Source organism: Odocoileus virginianus, chromosome 31 (genome assembly GCF_023699985.2).
Source record: "Odocoileus virginianus isolate 20LAN1187 ecotype Illinois chromosome 31, Ovbor_1.2, whole genome shotgun sequence".
Lineage (NCBI taxonomy): Eukaryota > Metazoa > Chordata > Mammalia > Artiodactyla > Cervidae > Odocoileus > Odocoileus virginianus.
In genome coordinates, this window is record NC_069704.1 from 40448954 (window position 1) to 40465199 (window position 16246).

At 56.0% G+C, this 16246-nt stretch overlaps 1 protein-coding gene across 3 annotated transcripts in view; it reads left to right on the forward strand.

Annotated features, from left to right (window-relative positions):
• Positions 1–16246, forward strand: part of PEBP4 (phosphatidylethanolamine binding protein 4) — a 228507-nt gene that overhangs the window by 210400 nt on the left and 1861 nt on the right. For all 3 annotated transcript variants that reach the window (XM_020895248.2, XM_020895246.2, XM_020895247.2), the window contains exons 5-6: positions 2146–2191; positions 4420–4533. In XM_020895248.2, the coding sequence (XP_020750907.2) occupies positions 2146–2191; positions 4420–4533 (160 nt within the window). The remainder of the gene's footprint in view (positions 1–2145; positions 2192–4419; positions 4534–16246) is intronic.

Sequence of the window (16246 nt, forward strand, 5' to 3'; positions counted from 1 at the left end):
TGAGTAAATAGCAGCCGAGCTGACCACACTCAGGGACCCTCCTGCTGCCTGGTCCTCTCTCTGAACTTTCCACGGTGCTTTTCCTGCCAACAAGGATCAGCATCTGTCCCAGGACAGGGTCCAGGGAGACCCTCTAGGCTCTCAGGCCATCAGTGCCGTCTGCTCATGGCCCCTGGCAGCTGCCTCGGCCGATCTCGGGGGCAGTGGGCAGGGGAAGGCAGGCAGGAAGGGCCGCCAGTGTTACTAAGGGTTTGCATGTGTCCTTGCCAAGCCGGCCCCGGCCGATGAGAAAAAGACTCCCCAGAGTGAAAGGGAGGGGACGGAGAGCCTCCCCACCCTCCTGGAGGCTGCGATCAGACTTTCCACACTGCTCTGACCCCACAGGCCCAGGGCCCACCGCGCCCTCGCCCCCTCCCAGTGCTTACACCAGGAGAGAGGCCTGTTTATCACTCTGGGTGGGACCCAAGCCTGTGGGGAATTGAAAAGAAACAGCCGGCCTAGGTTGCTATTGTTTTGTTTAAACAAACCACTGGCCCGGCTGACTTGGGAAGGAATGAGGGGGAGGCTGGGAGCAAGGGGGAGGCCAGGTTGGGCTGGGCTTCCCTGGCCTCAGCACCCACCCCTCAGTCCTACTAGAGAGGCCAGGGAGCTATTTGGAGAGAGCGACTGGAAGGCCTCAGGTCCTCCCCACCTCTCCTGGGAGAGAGACGGGTATCCAGGGGAGGGGCCTCCGCTTCCCCCACACATCCAGCCATCCCAGAACCTCAGCTGCTGGCCACAACAGGGTCTCAAGCCAGCCCTGGATAAGGCCTGTGCTGATACTGGGGGAGAGGGGGTAAGCAGAACTCGGGTCCATCTGAGGGGCTGAATTAGAAGGCTACCTGGACGCTACTGAGCAGACAAGATGGGGTGAGGGGGAGGGCAAGGACGTCAGAAGACATCAGGAAACAGCGGGAGCGGGGCTCAAAGTGGGGCTCCATCCTTCTGCAGTCTCCTGCCCCTTCTTCCTACCATAGGTGACCTAGCTGGACATGGAGTAGCAGCGGGCGGGGAGGGAGGGGGATGTTCTGGATCAAACTTGGGTAAACGGCAGCCTAGAGGGGAGAAAGGGAGGGACATGGAAGGTCTGGAATGGGGGAATGGGGCTTGAGTTTCGTCAAAAGGAAACCACACTGGGGTTTGGGTCACTCAGACTCTGAGAAGCTCTGCAGATGCAGAGACCTGAAAAGAACATTGCTGCTCCCCGCCCCGCCCCCCCCGCCCCCCCCCACCTCCTCTCACGGGTAAGGAACAGGGCCGGGTGGAGAGGCGGCCGGGGCACAGTTAGGTGTTGGCAGAACCAGTGAAGAGCCGCACTAATCACCATCATTAAGGCTATAAAACCCCACACCTAGGGGCCGCAGGACTCCCTGGCATGGCCCGGGGCCCAGAGCTGGGCACAGACCCAGGGGCCCAGCTCCGGCGCCTTTCATCTGAGCACCTCCCGGCCCTGCACAAACAGTAATTAGCGCCCGCCCGGGATCACCTCATTATCTCACAGACACTGAGGGGAGGGAGGGGGAGGGAAAGGGGGAGGGACGGGGACACTGAGGCTGCCCCAGCCACCCAGCATGGTGGACTGAGTCCCCTCGAGCCTCAGAATCAGGCGGCCCAGCCTCCTCCGGCCCTCCCTTGCCCTGCTGGCTGCTCAAGCAGCCGTTGGCCGAGTATTCTGAAGGTCCCAAAGAGAGCCCGAGAGGATGGGCAAGCAGTGAGCATGGTCAGCCCAGGCACTCGATCTGACCAGACCCACAGGCCGAGAGGTGCATCCTGGGCTCAGCCTGGGGGCACGGAGGGTGAGGGGGGATGTCTTTTCCGGAAGGGTCCTCTCAAGTTCTCCATAGATCAGGGGGTCCGTGCCTCGCCAGCAGGTCATCCCCAACAATGTCTGGATCTGTCTCTCCCAGACCCCATGAGGCACCATTCTAAACCCCACAGCCTGTCCCTGCAGCATCCCCCAGGACAGCCAGACCGCTTCCTTCTTTCCCATCCGGCTCTCTCAGAGAGAAAGTGAGAACTCAGCAGAGCCCACTGGGACTGAGTGGATAGTGTGGCCTTCCACTGCCCTGGGAGTAACCCTTGCCCATGCCTGTCTCTTATTTTCAGGGCACCGACATGAAGATAGGGAAGATTCAGGGCCAGGAGTTATCGTGTGAGTGACACCCTCCAGGGCCCCTCCCCCCAGCCAGGGCACTGACAAGCATCATAGCAATACAGCGTCACGGTGTGGGAAGCACTGATCCCCAAGTTCACTTGGACGTTCTGATTTAATCTTCACAACTGTCCTTTAAGGTCACTGCCATCATGGAGCCCACATTAACTTACAGGGCTCTGCTGAGACAGAACCCGGAATCAGAACTGCCCCCCAGATGGGCTTGGTCCCCTCCCTGCTCTCTCCCAGCCCTTCTATGTAGCTGCATGGACCGTCCTTTTCTCCAATCCCCTCTTCTTCCCACCCCCATCCTCACCACCAGCTCCCCGCCTCCTTTCCCTCTGGGATCCATCCAAGCAAGGGCAGGCCCACCACTCAGCTTGAAGCAACTGCTCCAGGGGTGAGCTGGCCTCTGGCAAAGGGTTGAGCAAGGAAAAAACCAACTGAGTTTCATGGTTTGGTGAAGCAACACAGACTCGGGCACCAGACAGGCCTGGACTCAAAGCCCAGCTCCACCACTGACTGTCAGCCTGACTTCATCACTCAGAGCCCCAGTTTCCTCATCTAGATAATGGCCTTAATACCCGCCTTCCCGAGTCGTGATGAGGATTCCGGGGATGTGACAACCCACTCCAGTTCTCCTGCCTGGAGATTCCCATAGACAGAGGAACCTGGCGGGCTACACTCTACGGGGTCTCAGAGTTGGATACAACTGAGCGACTAACACTCGTGACTAAGTAACATGGGAAAGCACCTAGCTGGAGCCTGGCCCCAAGATGCAGCTCAACAAATGTGTCCCATTCCCCTCCTCCTCATGCCTCTCAGCTCTACTTTTGGAGGGAGAGTTTCTTCAGGAACACCCTAGTGAGAAGCGCTTCCATCTCCATCTCCCCCAGGACAAATTCCCAACTGAACGGAACCACTGAGATCCATCACTGGTCAGTAATATTTGTTTAAGAAAAAAAAATGTCAATTTACCCGCATGCACACACTGGCAGAGGCCCTCCAAAATAGCCTGGGCACACATGCCCACCAGTTCCTGCAAAACCTGCACCCACCCCAGTGTAGACCCTGGTTCACACAACTCACATGACTTCTGCCAGACCCTGGGTTCACACACACACACACACACACACACACACACACACACACACACACACATCTGCTCTGCAATGTAAAAACCCAGGGAGGAATGAATAGTCAGGAATTCCCCTGGCTGCGAGCGCACCAGAGGCCGGAAGTGCACCATGAGGAACGCCCCCACCACTCCGAGAAGCAAGTGATTCTTGTCTAATTGATGATCAGGAGAGGGAGGTGGCCATCATGTACCAATGCTCCATGCCACCAGCAGCATCCTTGCAAACACTCCATCCCCACCCACCCCTTGGAAGATGCTTGGTTCCTTGGAAAGAAAGATGAAGGGAGCAGAGGGGCGGGAAAAGAGGCACCACACTCTTGGAAGGAGGCCCAGCTGGAACAGTCTGCAGAAGTCCGACCCGCAAAACCCCTGGAGCCCTGCATAAACTTAGGGGAAGGATGAGAGATGTCCCCACTCCACATCTCCCCCTCAACAAAGAGTGCCTCCCGCACAAAGAGCAAAAGGAGGGGAGATGGGCACTCTCCTCCGGAAGAGCCTGAGTCAGCTCCCGGTGCCCCAAGCACCCAGATCCTACAGCTTCCATGATCAAACCTTTGAACCGAGTCCCACCCACCCCCGTAACCACTTCCAGATCCTCCGGATCCAGCCAAGAAATTGGCTTCTTTGGGGATTGAGTTCATAAGGAAATGCTGAGAAAATAAATAAAAATCCCCTGCCAAACACACTCGCAGAGGAAGATGGGGTTTCTCTTGAGGCAGGAAATCCATCAGGATAGACCAAAGCAGAAAGGGGACAACACCAACACCCACTGGTCCGGAAAGGCCCAAGAGTCCAGCCAGCACCCAAGACCTTCAACCTGCCCACACCTCCCCCTCCCCCCACCCCCCCAAATAATGCGCTTCTTAAATGAAGCGACTGAAGACCAGTCGCTTTATCTTCTGCCCAAGATAAAGCCTGATGGTCTGCAGTATGTGGACCCCCCCCCACCACAACAGCTGGGACCCCAGGAGGGTCAGCGAGGACCATGAATAGGACCAAGACTGACCCTTTGCCCCCTTCCCAGAGCATCCAAGAGCCCCTGTGTCCTGGGGCACATGGAGCCCACCCTCTCTCCTTTTTCTTCCCATAGCCTACCAGCCTCCCTCCCCACCAGCACACAGCGGCTTACATCGCTACCAGTTCTTTGTCTATCTTCAGGAAGGGAGGACCATCTCTCTCTCTCCCAAAGAAAACAAAACTCGAGGTAAGACCTTCCCATTCTTCAAAACTGGGGTGAATCCTGGGGTGGAAGTGAATGGTTCGAGTATTTGTGGGCAAGTTGGGGCCTTAACTCTACCCATGAGCCTCAGAGTGTTAGTCGCTCAGTCATGTCTGACTCTTTGCAACTCCATGAACTACAGCCTGCCAGTCTCCTCTGTCCATGGGATTCTCCAGGCAAGAATACTGGAGTGGGTTGCCATTCCCTTCTCCAGGGGGTCTTCCTGGCCCAGGGATCGAACCCAGGTCTCCTGACTTGCAGGCAGATTCTTTACCATCTGAGCCACCAGGGAAGTCCATGAACCTTGGAGACCAGAGTCAAGGGGTGTGGTGTCTCTTGAGAATAAACCGGGATGAGTGTCCTAAAAGAGATGTTGACATCAGACATGGTCTCCCCCAGAATCCATTTCCATCATCTCTGATGGAGGCTTTAGTTTGATAGGTGGGTCTATAAGGCAGGATCCCAAAGGGGGTAACTAGAGTCAAAGAAAGAAGCATCTCCCCCAGTAGCTTCAAATGGCATGTGCGGGCAGCTACCCCACAGCACTTCTGCATATAATTATGCCCGGTAATTGAGTCTGATCTGGGCAAGAGGGCCCTGGAATGCCATCCTGCCGGTCTGTCTTCATCGGTCCTTAATTGCTCTGTGCTGTCTCAGTGGTGGGGCAGAGACATCCCTGGCCATGCCCCCTCTTTGGGTTCTCCGAGCAGCCCTCCCAGCACTCTCCAGAGGACCTGGAGCCCGCAGCTCCCCAGGGGTTAGCCCAGCCTGCCTGGCCTTGGTCCTCCTACCACCAGGGCTGAGGCCCTGAAGGGGCTGCTGAGATGTGACATCACAGGCGACTCACCTGACCCTGTGAGGGCCACGCCCCCTTTCTGAACCTAAGATTCCTCTTCAGGAATGTGGGAAATAATGTGATCCCTGCGCGCTGTATGGCTCACACCCCGTTTTAGGGAAGGGAAGAGAACGTGGAATGCACGAATGCCAACTTCGGAGGACAAAGGGCACCGCCCCCAGGCTGACAGAAGTGAGTGGGTGGGTGGGTGTCGTCAGCCATTTCCTCTCACCCAGTGATCCAACCCACTGGGAAGCCAGAGAAGGTATTGTCACAAGCCTCCTGCCTCGGGCCTCAGAGGAGAGCAGGGGAGTGTGGAGCCCTTCAGATGTGCCGAGCAGGGTCCGCCAATCACGGGCGGCTCCAGGCCGCCCTGGAAGTGGAGCTGGTACAACCTTTCCACCGGTGAACCTTCCCCGGGCGCCCCCAGCGCCTCACCAATCTGTAAATCTGTTCAAACAGCTTTGCCAGAGACACGGTTTCAAGTTTGGATACAAAGAGAGAAGGGAAAGAAAAATAAAGAAAAATGTTTCTTGCCCGGGCCAAGATGAGTTTCTCCAGTTCCTAGGTCCCTGTCTCATCACGAAGCCCCTTCCCCCCGTCCTGGTACTGCGATTTTCCAAGGGGGCTGGAAACCAGTGCCTCAGCCTACGGTATTTATGCGACATGGGAGTCGAATAAAGTAACACAGTGCCTTCGAGGTCCACGTTAAGTATCAGGGTCTCGGGGCCGGTGCCTGGACAGGACAATGTTCAGACAGTCCCCTGAAGGGGCCTCCAGCAGATCAAGTGCTCTTCCAGGGTGAGAGAGGGATGGAGGCGGGAGGAGCATTAGGCGGTGCCCAGAGGAGCTGCGAAAGGGGCGAAGGAGCAGGAGAGGTGCGCGCACCAGAGACCTTTGCCACCCCTTACACAGCGTGTCGTCCAGAGCCATCGGTACCTTTCCTATGACAGCAGCAGCAGGCAATGAAACTGAAAGCCCATTGGGCCTGAAGCTCATTATTTGTCCCCTTTGGATCTTTGCCAAAGCCACGGTTTTTGTGCACTCCCACCGACACCCCCCTTCCATCTCCGTGAAAACTTTGGAACCGGACTTGCCGCCGGCCAGAGTCTCTTTGGCTTCCATATGCTGTTTTGTTTGCTGCCAGCAATGGAGATGGTAAAATTATTCTGGCAGATGAAAGTTCCCAGGTTCCAGTCCCACCATGTGATGTCTTCCACGTGCCCTGAGCTAAGGGCTTTGGAGGGAACACGATCCAGGGTACAGGGAAAGTTCCCTGCCCTCAAGGGGCTTACAATCTCCTTTGGAAACACTCAAATAACAATGCAGAGCAGCGTATAATTAAGCACTTAATTGTGTGTTTCTGGCTTGAAGGACAACCAGGGCTCCAGTGGACTTAGGAACAGTCCTGGCCCTTTCCAGGTTCCCTTTCCCTCCAGGATGATACACCTTCTTCAGCTGGGAAGAGTGAAAAGTATTTCACTGCAGGGTGAGGAAACACTGATTTCTAGTTTCTACCTAGTGATTTGACTTCTTAGCAAGTCAGCTAATGTCTCTGGGCCTCGATTTCCTCATCTAGAAAACAAAGGGTTGGATCTTCAAATCCACAATGTCCTGAGGCTGCTTGGAGGAGGCCAAGTGTAGGCCGGCCCTGGAGAAGGAAGAGATTTGAATCCTTGAATGAAGGGGAAAAGGGTGCTCTGGACTGGGGAAACCACAGAGGCAAAGCTTATTTTTTAAAGTGAGAAGGGCTTCCCTGGTGGTGCAGTGGTTGGGAATCCGCTTGCCAGTGCGGACACGGGTTTGATCCCTGGTCCGGGAATATCCCACATACCATGGAACAACTAACCCGGGAGCCACAGCTACTGAAACCCGTGTGCCCTAGAGCAACAAGATGCTGGATCTTGTCCTCTGCAACAAGAGAAGCCGCCACAATGAGAAGCCTGCGCTCCCCACAACTCCCCACAGCTAGAGAAAAGCCTGAGCTGCAATGAAGACCCAGCACAGCCAAAAATAAATAAATAAATGTTTTTTAAAAATATAAAAAGTGAGGAGGCCCCCTGTGATGGTGATGAAAGGAGAAAGTGGGAGGCCATGGAGGGTCTCCAAAGCCCAGCACAGGCATGACTTTGGTGGGGGCCATAGAGAACTGCTGGAGATTGCCCATGGGAAGAGTAACAGAAGTCACTCTTTAGAGAAGACTGCGCCGGAGCGGTGGGCAGCACAGACTAGAATGAGAGGACAGGAGGCCACTGGGGGCCTAGAGGTGTGTAGCGTGGAGAAGCCTAGGGCTGACTGCAAAAGCAGAAGCCGCCTGTGTGCATTTCCCAAGGCCAGGCAGTCTCTGAAACATTTGTACAGTGCCGGGGGGTCTCTGGGCACCCCAAGCTGGACCAGCCCTCAGGAGTCCAGGACAAGGGGCCTTGCCCATGAGCACAGGCCCTGGGGCTTACTTTGATCTAGTTTTCTTTCCATGGAGGGAGGTGAGGAGTCCCAGGGTATGTGTGCCATGGTCAACCCTGGTTAAGTGACCCCTGGATGAACAGACAGGAACAGCATCCAGAGGCTGGAGGGGAGAGGTCCGTATGCAAGAACCCATGTAGAAGGGCATCCACAGGGGATGGCTAGCTTGACTCAGTCCTTTGGGGTTGCCTCTCATGCTGGGACTTAGCTGTGAATGACAAGATTCAATGAGAAGAAAGCATGAGATTATTCTCTTTGAATTTATATGACTATTTTGGGGGTCAGGATTGGTGGAGGAGGTGGCATTGTTCAGGGTCAGGGGCCCCAACCCTCTCCAGGATTCCTCTTTGTCTTGTGACCCCAGGATGACATACGAGGGTTCAGCAGATGGGAAATCTCAACATCCAAATGCCTGCTGTCCAACTTGGACAAGCCACCTCACCTCCCTGGGCCTCAGTATCTCCATTATCAAGACAAGGGATTGGTCTAGCTGGTCTACCCCTGAATGACCCTCAACAGATTTGCTGCTGGCTCACGGAACTCTCCCACCTGCCAGTTTCACCAGACAAATCTGGGCACGACTCGCCCCGCCAGTCCCATGGGCTTTTATCAGATCCAGGGCCACCGGGGCCGCTGCTGGAAGAGGATCCAGGCCCAACTCACTTCTAGTGTGTGAAGTCCTGCCTTTCCACAGCTTCCTCCTCCACGTGCCACTGTCCACATCATGATTCAGCAGTGCCGTCTGAGTCCACGCAGGTGACGCCCAGTGTCCAGAGTGTTCGAGGCCCCATTCTGGGTGCTGTGGGTACAGGAGTACACCTCTGCTGCTGTAGATGTGTGGAGTCGCCCGGCAAACCTCTGCAGACACTAGGAGCTCACAGAGAGGGCAACGGTCACATCGCTTGATCATGTTTTGTTGCTGTTCTTATTGTTCTTGTTGTTCATTCGCTGAGTCACGTCCGACACTTTCACGACCCCCATAGACACAGCCCACCAGGCTCCTCCATCCCCGGGGTTCTCCAGGCAAGACTACTGGAGTGGGTTGCCATTTGACCACACCCTAAATGGAAGAGAACGCTGAGGTTGATAGAGCCTGAACTGGTGCCCTCTGACAAGGGCTGACCCCAGTTTCACCGACATTTGTCCCAAAGGCCACACTTCACCTTCTCAAATTTGGAACTGGCGTTATCTTGGGTCTATAAGACACAGGACTTGCCCCCTTGGCCTCCCAGTTTAACTCCCCTCCCCCAGGTCTAATCTCTATCCCCCACCCCCATCTTCCTCACCCAAAGCCTAGAATCCGGTCTCTGGGCTCATCTGGGTTTCATGATGGTTTCTCTGCACAGGGTCCTCACGGCAGCCTGGGATTTGGCCCTGGACTTCCAGGTACTAGAGGAACCAACTGAATGCTTTGAGGGGCCTTGTCTGCAGACAGCCCACATTCAATACCTTGTTTCACACCCTTTTGGACCACATGCTGCCAGAGCACCCATTAACCCCTGCTTCTTCACTCATGTCCACCTGCCCATCAGCTCATCTAGCAATGGATTTGCCTCTGCCTGCCAATCTGGGCAGAACATCTTCCCCCTTCCCCCACTGCAGGACCGCCTTTAAGCCTTCAGGACACCAGTCCACGGCGCCTCTCAAATTCCCCCAAGGGCCTGCCTTCCCTCAGTCAGTGAGAAGGCCACCCCTGTCAGTGCCACCCCTGCCATCTCCTGCTCCTATTGCATGCTCACATGCTCACAAAACCCCTAGTTGTTTGTCCTCAGTCACCTGCTTTTCTCTCTTCTGTATTTTTTATATTTTCCTCTTGCCGGCTCCCACTTCCACCACTCCTGGAGCCCCTTGGACTGCAAAGATCAAACAAGTCAATAATAAAGGAAATCAACCTGAATATTAATTGGAAGGACTGTTGCTGAAGCTCCAATACTTGGGCCACCTGATGCAAAGAGTTGATTCATTGGGAAAAAAAAAAAACAAACCTGATGCCAGGAAAGATCAAAGGCAAAAGGAGAAGGTGGCAATCGAGGATGAGATGATTGGATGGCATCACCAAGTCAATGGGCATGAATTTGAGCAAATTCTAGAAGACAGTGGAGAACAGGGAAGCCTGGTGTGCTGCAGCCCATGGGGTCACAAAGAGTCAGACACGACTGAGCAACTGAACAATAACTTCCACTACAAGACTCTCTAGTCTCTTCCTTGAAGAAAGAGCTCATGTCTGTCTTACGTTCCCTTTTTGCCGCCTGTCCCTGGGTGCAGCCTCTGTGGACTTGGAATCAATGAGTGTGTTTGCACAGGAGACACACCCACGGATAACCATTCACACACACACACACACACACACACACACACACACACACAGAGGGATCTGCACATTCTCACACCCCCGCGTTCACAAACACACCTCACGTTCAACTTCCTTTAACACCTGCTAAGACAGCCGCTTCTGTGAGCGCTGTGCCCACAAATGACCATCTCGGTGTCCACACCCACCCTGTCCCAGCCGCTCTGTCAGCCTGTCCTGCCCCTCCACCACCACCCAACCGTGTGGGGTGGGCAACACAGTTACCACCATGCCCCCGACCAACCCCAGGGCAGAGGAGGAAATCAGGGCCCAGAATGGTGAGTGGATCACTTGACTAAGAGTCTGCAGTTCATAGCAAGATCATTTTCTTCTGCTTTCTGGGCCAAGAGTCTTAGGAACAGTTCACCCACATTCCGTCTCCCCCAACCCAAACCACCAGACTTCTGGGCCCTGGTGTGGGGTCTGAGAGGGAGCAAAGCCATCCATTGCCCTGGGTGTCCTTGGTGATGCCCCCACACACCCCTCCTCTGGAGGAAGGCTGTGACCCGGCACCACGTGGAGACTTCAGCTCTAGGAGCTGTGGTCTGTGCCGGGTCACCCCTCAGGCACCTTGCCCAGGGGTGCCACAAGCCGGCCTCACACGCCTCGGGGTGAGCCGGGGAATCCCCTCCGCCACAGCTGGCTCCTCGAGCCTCTCTCCAAGGCCACGTACGGGCCCAGAACCGTGCCATGGCACCAGGGGGACTGACAGGCCATGCCAGGCTGGGTCTGCCTGACCACGGGAGCCCGGGGCACCTGCAGGTAGACCTCCCCCTGCAGAACAGGGTGGGAGGAGCAGAGGACGGTCCCTGGGCTCCAGACCAGACAGCCAGAATCTTGCTCCCCAGCAGCACAGGCGGCTGAATGGAGCCACCTCTGGGCAAGCCACCCACCCACAGGGGTCAGAGAGGAGGGACGGGCAGAGACTTGCCACACCGTGGCGTTGAAGTCTTGCCTGTGGCATCTGAAGGCCCGTGGAGCTCTGTGGGTGAGTGAGGTAAGGGCGCTGTGGGGAAATGTTTGAAAGCCCAGGGCCAAGGGCACAAAGGCAGCATCCGCAGTGGGCAGCATCCATGGTGAGGGCCCAAGGCTGGCAGGGGATCCACCAGGCCCGGCGGCAGCGAGGGGAGACCCAGTGCAAGCCAAGCAGCAGCGAAGGGCATGCTGCCTGGGGAGCAGCCCAAACGCAGAGACAGACACAGACACACACAATCCACCGCAAAACAGCCCTCCCCGCCCCCCGTGACCTCCCATGGCGGTTCACCTGGCCAGGCCCCAGGAGCCCGGGGGCCCAGCGCCTGAGTCACTGTGTGGGCTTGTGTCAGGCAGCCCTCTTCTGCCTCCAAAGGGCCCTACCCACCTGGCAGAGCGGGTAGGACTGGGGGCCTGGCAGCGGCCCAGGTGAGGCCATGCTGGGCAGCTCAGACAGGCGCCCTGGCTCGGAACCGCCTGCCACCGCCACAGGCCCCAGGCACCCTCTTCCAGCACACACCCCAGTCAAGCCCAGCGTCAGCCGTCCCAAGCTGTACTGAACAGATCATCCGGAAACCGCAGATAATCCCCAACTTTCACCCAGAACTCCAGTCAGCCATCTGTCACCATAGTGCCCCTGTAATTGATACCTGGGGGCTCAGTGGACAGTTTGGAGTCTCCCCTCTTCTCAGTCCCTTACCCACACCTACCCCCCACCCCCAAATGCACGATGGAGGGAGGACCCCGGTGATCCACTTACTGGGTAATTAGGAATTGCACTTCCGCTCGCCAGCTCTCAGGGGTTCTCCTCTCCACCTTGGAAAAGTCCCCTGACAGCCCCACCCTCTCACTCCCGCCAAAGTCACAGCGGTCCCCTCTGCCCTGAGCCTCTCAAGTCAGCAGGATCAGCTACTCAGCAAATATTCTCCAGGAGTAATTGGATGTGATGGAACGAGGGCTTTTCAGCTCCCAAGTGGAGGTCTCTGGATGTCATTTAACGGCACAAAAAAATAAAAGGCTCAGGCCTCCCGCCCACCACCGCCAGGACATCATTAATCTCATCAGAAAGGCATCAGCGCTCCCCTCACGGCAGCCAGCCCCACGCAGAGCCAGACAAATTACAGACCTGAGCTGGGCACTCAGTGGGACGCTTATTAGGCTGGTGTTCAATTTTTGTCTTTCTTTCAGGGCCACTGTCCCCTGACAGGAAAGCACTTGTGTCCCTGAGGAGAGGGAGGGCAGCCGGAGGCTGGGGAATAGGGTGGCTGCCTCAGTTAGACGCAGCTTACCAGCCTGGGGTGACGGGGCATCTCTGAGCCAGGCACCACGAGGCCACGAGTCCCAGCAGAAGCTGAGGGGGGCCCAAGCCAAGGTTTATAGCCCTGTCCCTTTCCCCAGCCAACCTGAATGGGGCCCTCCCTCCCAGAGAGAGGGGGACACCTGAGGGTCCACTGAGGCCCCAATGCAAGGCAGGTGGGAGCAAGGACACACAGGAGCGCCGATCCTGCTGTAGGGAAGTCTGAAGAGCGAGTCTGGTGGAGAGACTCCAGGCCCACTAGGGGGATGGGCACGCGTCTCCTGGGGCTGCACCCTGTGCAGTGGAGAGGCCATCCCACAAAGGCCTAGCTTGTTACTAGTCCAGTGGGTTTTTTTGGTTTGTTTTTGTTTCATTTTATAAAGCAGTTTCTTTTCTTTCTTTTAAATTTTGGCTGTGCTGAGTCTTCCTGCTGCGTGTGGGCTTTCTCTACTTGTGGCACCTGGGCTCAGAAGTTGTGGCATGGGCTTAGTTGCCCCTCCGCACACGGGATCCTCGTTCCCCGACCAGGGATGGCACCTGAGTCCCCCTGCGTTGGAAGGTGGATTCCTAACTGCTGGGCCAACAGAAAAGGCCCTAATGCAGGGTTGATCATCCTATATTATAAAGTTGTCAAGGGCAGGAGGGCGGCCTGGATCAAGTAAACTTCCACCACTCCTGGCAGCCCCCAAAAGCAGCTGTCAGTGTTGGGGGGGCCTGGATCCCAAGGTCTGAGATTCCCTTCAGCTCAGAGCTTCTGAATTCCAGCCCAGGTGCTGTTTGCCCTGTTCTCCCAAACCCTGGTGGGTGGGTGTTTCTGGACTAGTGTAGCATCACTTTCTCAGTCTCTTGCATGAGTGCTCACTCAGTCGTGTCCAGCTCTTTGTGACCCCATGTATCGCAGCCCACCGGGCTCCTCTGTCCATGGGATTTCCCAGGCAAGAAAACTGGAGTGGGTTGCCATTTTCTTCTCCAGGGGTTCTTCCCAACCCAGGGATCAAACCCAGGTCTTCTGCACTGTCAGGCAGATGCTTTACTACTGAACCACCTGCCTCTTAAACCCTGACAGGCTAGATGGTGGCAGGGGTGGGGGAGGGTCCATTCCATGTGATGAACCACTCCCAAGCAGTGGTAAGCCAGCCCCACAGATCTGGAAAGCTGGGAGTGAAGAGATGGACTGTCAAAACTCCCTTCAGGGCCATTCCTGAACATTCCAGTCTTGCCATCCCAAAGACTCAAATTCATAGAATGAGTCTCTGAAGCTTGGAGCTTGTCTCCCATTTGTTGAAGACAAGGGTCACTCACCCCCTCCCAGTGTTTGGTAGAGAGGCTCAGAGCACCCTCTCCCCATGCCTTTAGATGAAATGACCTAACTCTCCCCGCTCCCCACCTCCCAGCCCAGGTCTGGAACATCTCTAAGGTCTGTTACTGTTGAGTTGGTAAGTCGATAAAGTTGTGTCCGACTCTTCCTGAACCCATGGACTATAGCCCGTCAGGCTCCTCTGTCCATGGAATTCTCCAGACAGGAATACTGGAGTGGATTGCTGTTCCCTTCTTCAAGGGATCTTCCCAACCCAGGGATCAAACCTGGGTCTCCTGCGTCGGCAGGCAGATTCTTTACCACTGAGCCAGCAGGGAAGCCCACCACTTAACATATCTCTTAGCATCACCCAATGAGTGAGCAAACGGCCTCTGTGTGTGGTTTTGCCGGATGAGAACAGCAGCCCCCTGGGGTTGTGCAGGGAGCACCCTGCACATCCTCGGCCACAGCCCCGTCCTTAGGAGACCAGGAACCCCTGTGTTCCAGCCGCTGGCTCGAGAGCTGCCCTCCTCCTGTCTTCCTGCAGCCGGAGGCCTCATGCCACAGAGACCTGAGAAGTGCAGTGGCCAGTCCTGTCGGCTCCCCAGGCACAGCTGGTCCAGGGTGGGTCCGGGCACAAGGGGCATGGCCTGAGCAAGCTGGCTGCCCGCCCCTCCCTGCAGGGCAGCCCTCCAGAGCGACTACCACGCAGGATGGGGCTTTCCTCCGGCGCTGCGACCACAGAAGCCACAGCCTCCCAGCTCCCCACACAGCCCAGAGGGCCTGACTCACCCCTCTTCCTTCTAGAACTTGCACAGGGTCAGTTCCTCTCACCTTCTGTGGCAGGAAACGGAGGTGTAAGGAGTCATGGCCAAGCCAGGGGAGGAGGCTGCCAGGGGTAGCAGCCGGGCACTGGGTGCCTCTGCCGAGGGATGCGGCTGGTTTGAGAAGCTGCCCAAGAAACCCGAAACCCCAGGGATGTCGGCAATGGGACCCGGAAGGCGCACCCCCGCCCCAAGCTCCATCGAGAGAGCAGACTGCTGGGAGAGCTGAGCAAGGCCTCCCTGGGTGCAGGGGGATTTCTTTCTGCCAACTTGCCCTGATCTTGTGACGAGTTTCAATTCCTTCCCTGCCACAGGTTTCCTTCCTGCAGTGCTCTGTGGGGAAGGTCCCCTTGCCTCTGTGCCAGCCACACACCAGTTCACCCATGACCCTTTCCCTGGTGCTGGCGCACACATGCACACATGTGCAAGCTTGCATGCACACGTACATGCGCACACACACCCCTTCCCAGGGTCGTGATACTACGCGACCACGATACTACATGATTTTCCAGCCAGCTCAGCTCCCTGGGGGCAGAGGCCACAGACAGGCGAGCACCTGCTCTCTCCTCACTCCCTCCCTCCCATCCTAGTGGAAAGCAGCCCCCCACCATCCCCCAACCCCCATCAGTAGGGTCTTCATCTCAGGCCACTGCCCCCCACCCCAAGAGAAGCCCTGAAACACCTGTTTTCTAGCCCTCAAAGGCCCAATTTGAATGCGCATAGAGCCAGATAAGACTTGAGGGAACCCGTGGTGTCCCTTTTCCTGAAGTGTGTGTGTTAGTTACTCAGTCATGTCCAACTCTTTGCAAACCTGTGGACTGTAGGCCACCAGGCTCCTCTGTCCATGGGATTCTCCAGGCAAGAATACTGGAGTGGGTTGCCATTCCCTTCTCCAAGGGATCTTCCTGAACCAGGGATTAAATCCAGGTCTCCTGCATTGGCACGCGGATTCTTCACCATCTAAGCCACCAGGGAAGCCCTCCTTTCCCCCATCCATTCCCCTAAAAGCCTTTTCACCAGTCTGGTCCTATGACCCCATTATTCCATCTGTGCTTTGAGAATAAAAACAGTCTTCTCCCCTTGTGGGGCTTACCTAGTAGCTCAGTCGGTAAAGACTCCACCCACAATGTAGGAGACCCTGGTTTGATTCCTGCATCAGGCAGAACCACTGGAGAAGTGATAGGCTACCCACTCCAGTTTTCTTGGGCTTCCCTTGTGGCTCAGCTGGCAAAGAATCCTCCTGCAATGCAGGAGACCTGGGTTCAATCCCTGGGTTGGGAACATCCTATGGAGAAGGGAAAGGCTACCCCCTCCAGTATTCTGGCCTGGAGAATTCCAGTGTTCTGTGTTGCAGAGAGTCAGATAAGCTGAGCAACTTTCACTTTCACTTTTCTTCCCTTGAGAGGATTAAGTGAGTATGTGTGGAGTTCCTGGAACCGAGCCCAGCACACAGAAACACTGTGTTGGTGTCTTGTGATTTTTTATTATTTTTTACTTGGCTTCCCCAGGTCTTAGTTTCAACATGTGGGATCTTAGTTTCCCGACCAGGGATGGAACCCAGGCCCCCGGCATTGAGAGCGCCAAGTCTTAGCTACGGGACCATCACAGAAGTCCCCATATTATTGGTATTATTTCCAAATCATTGTTTTATTTGGATTAA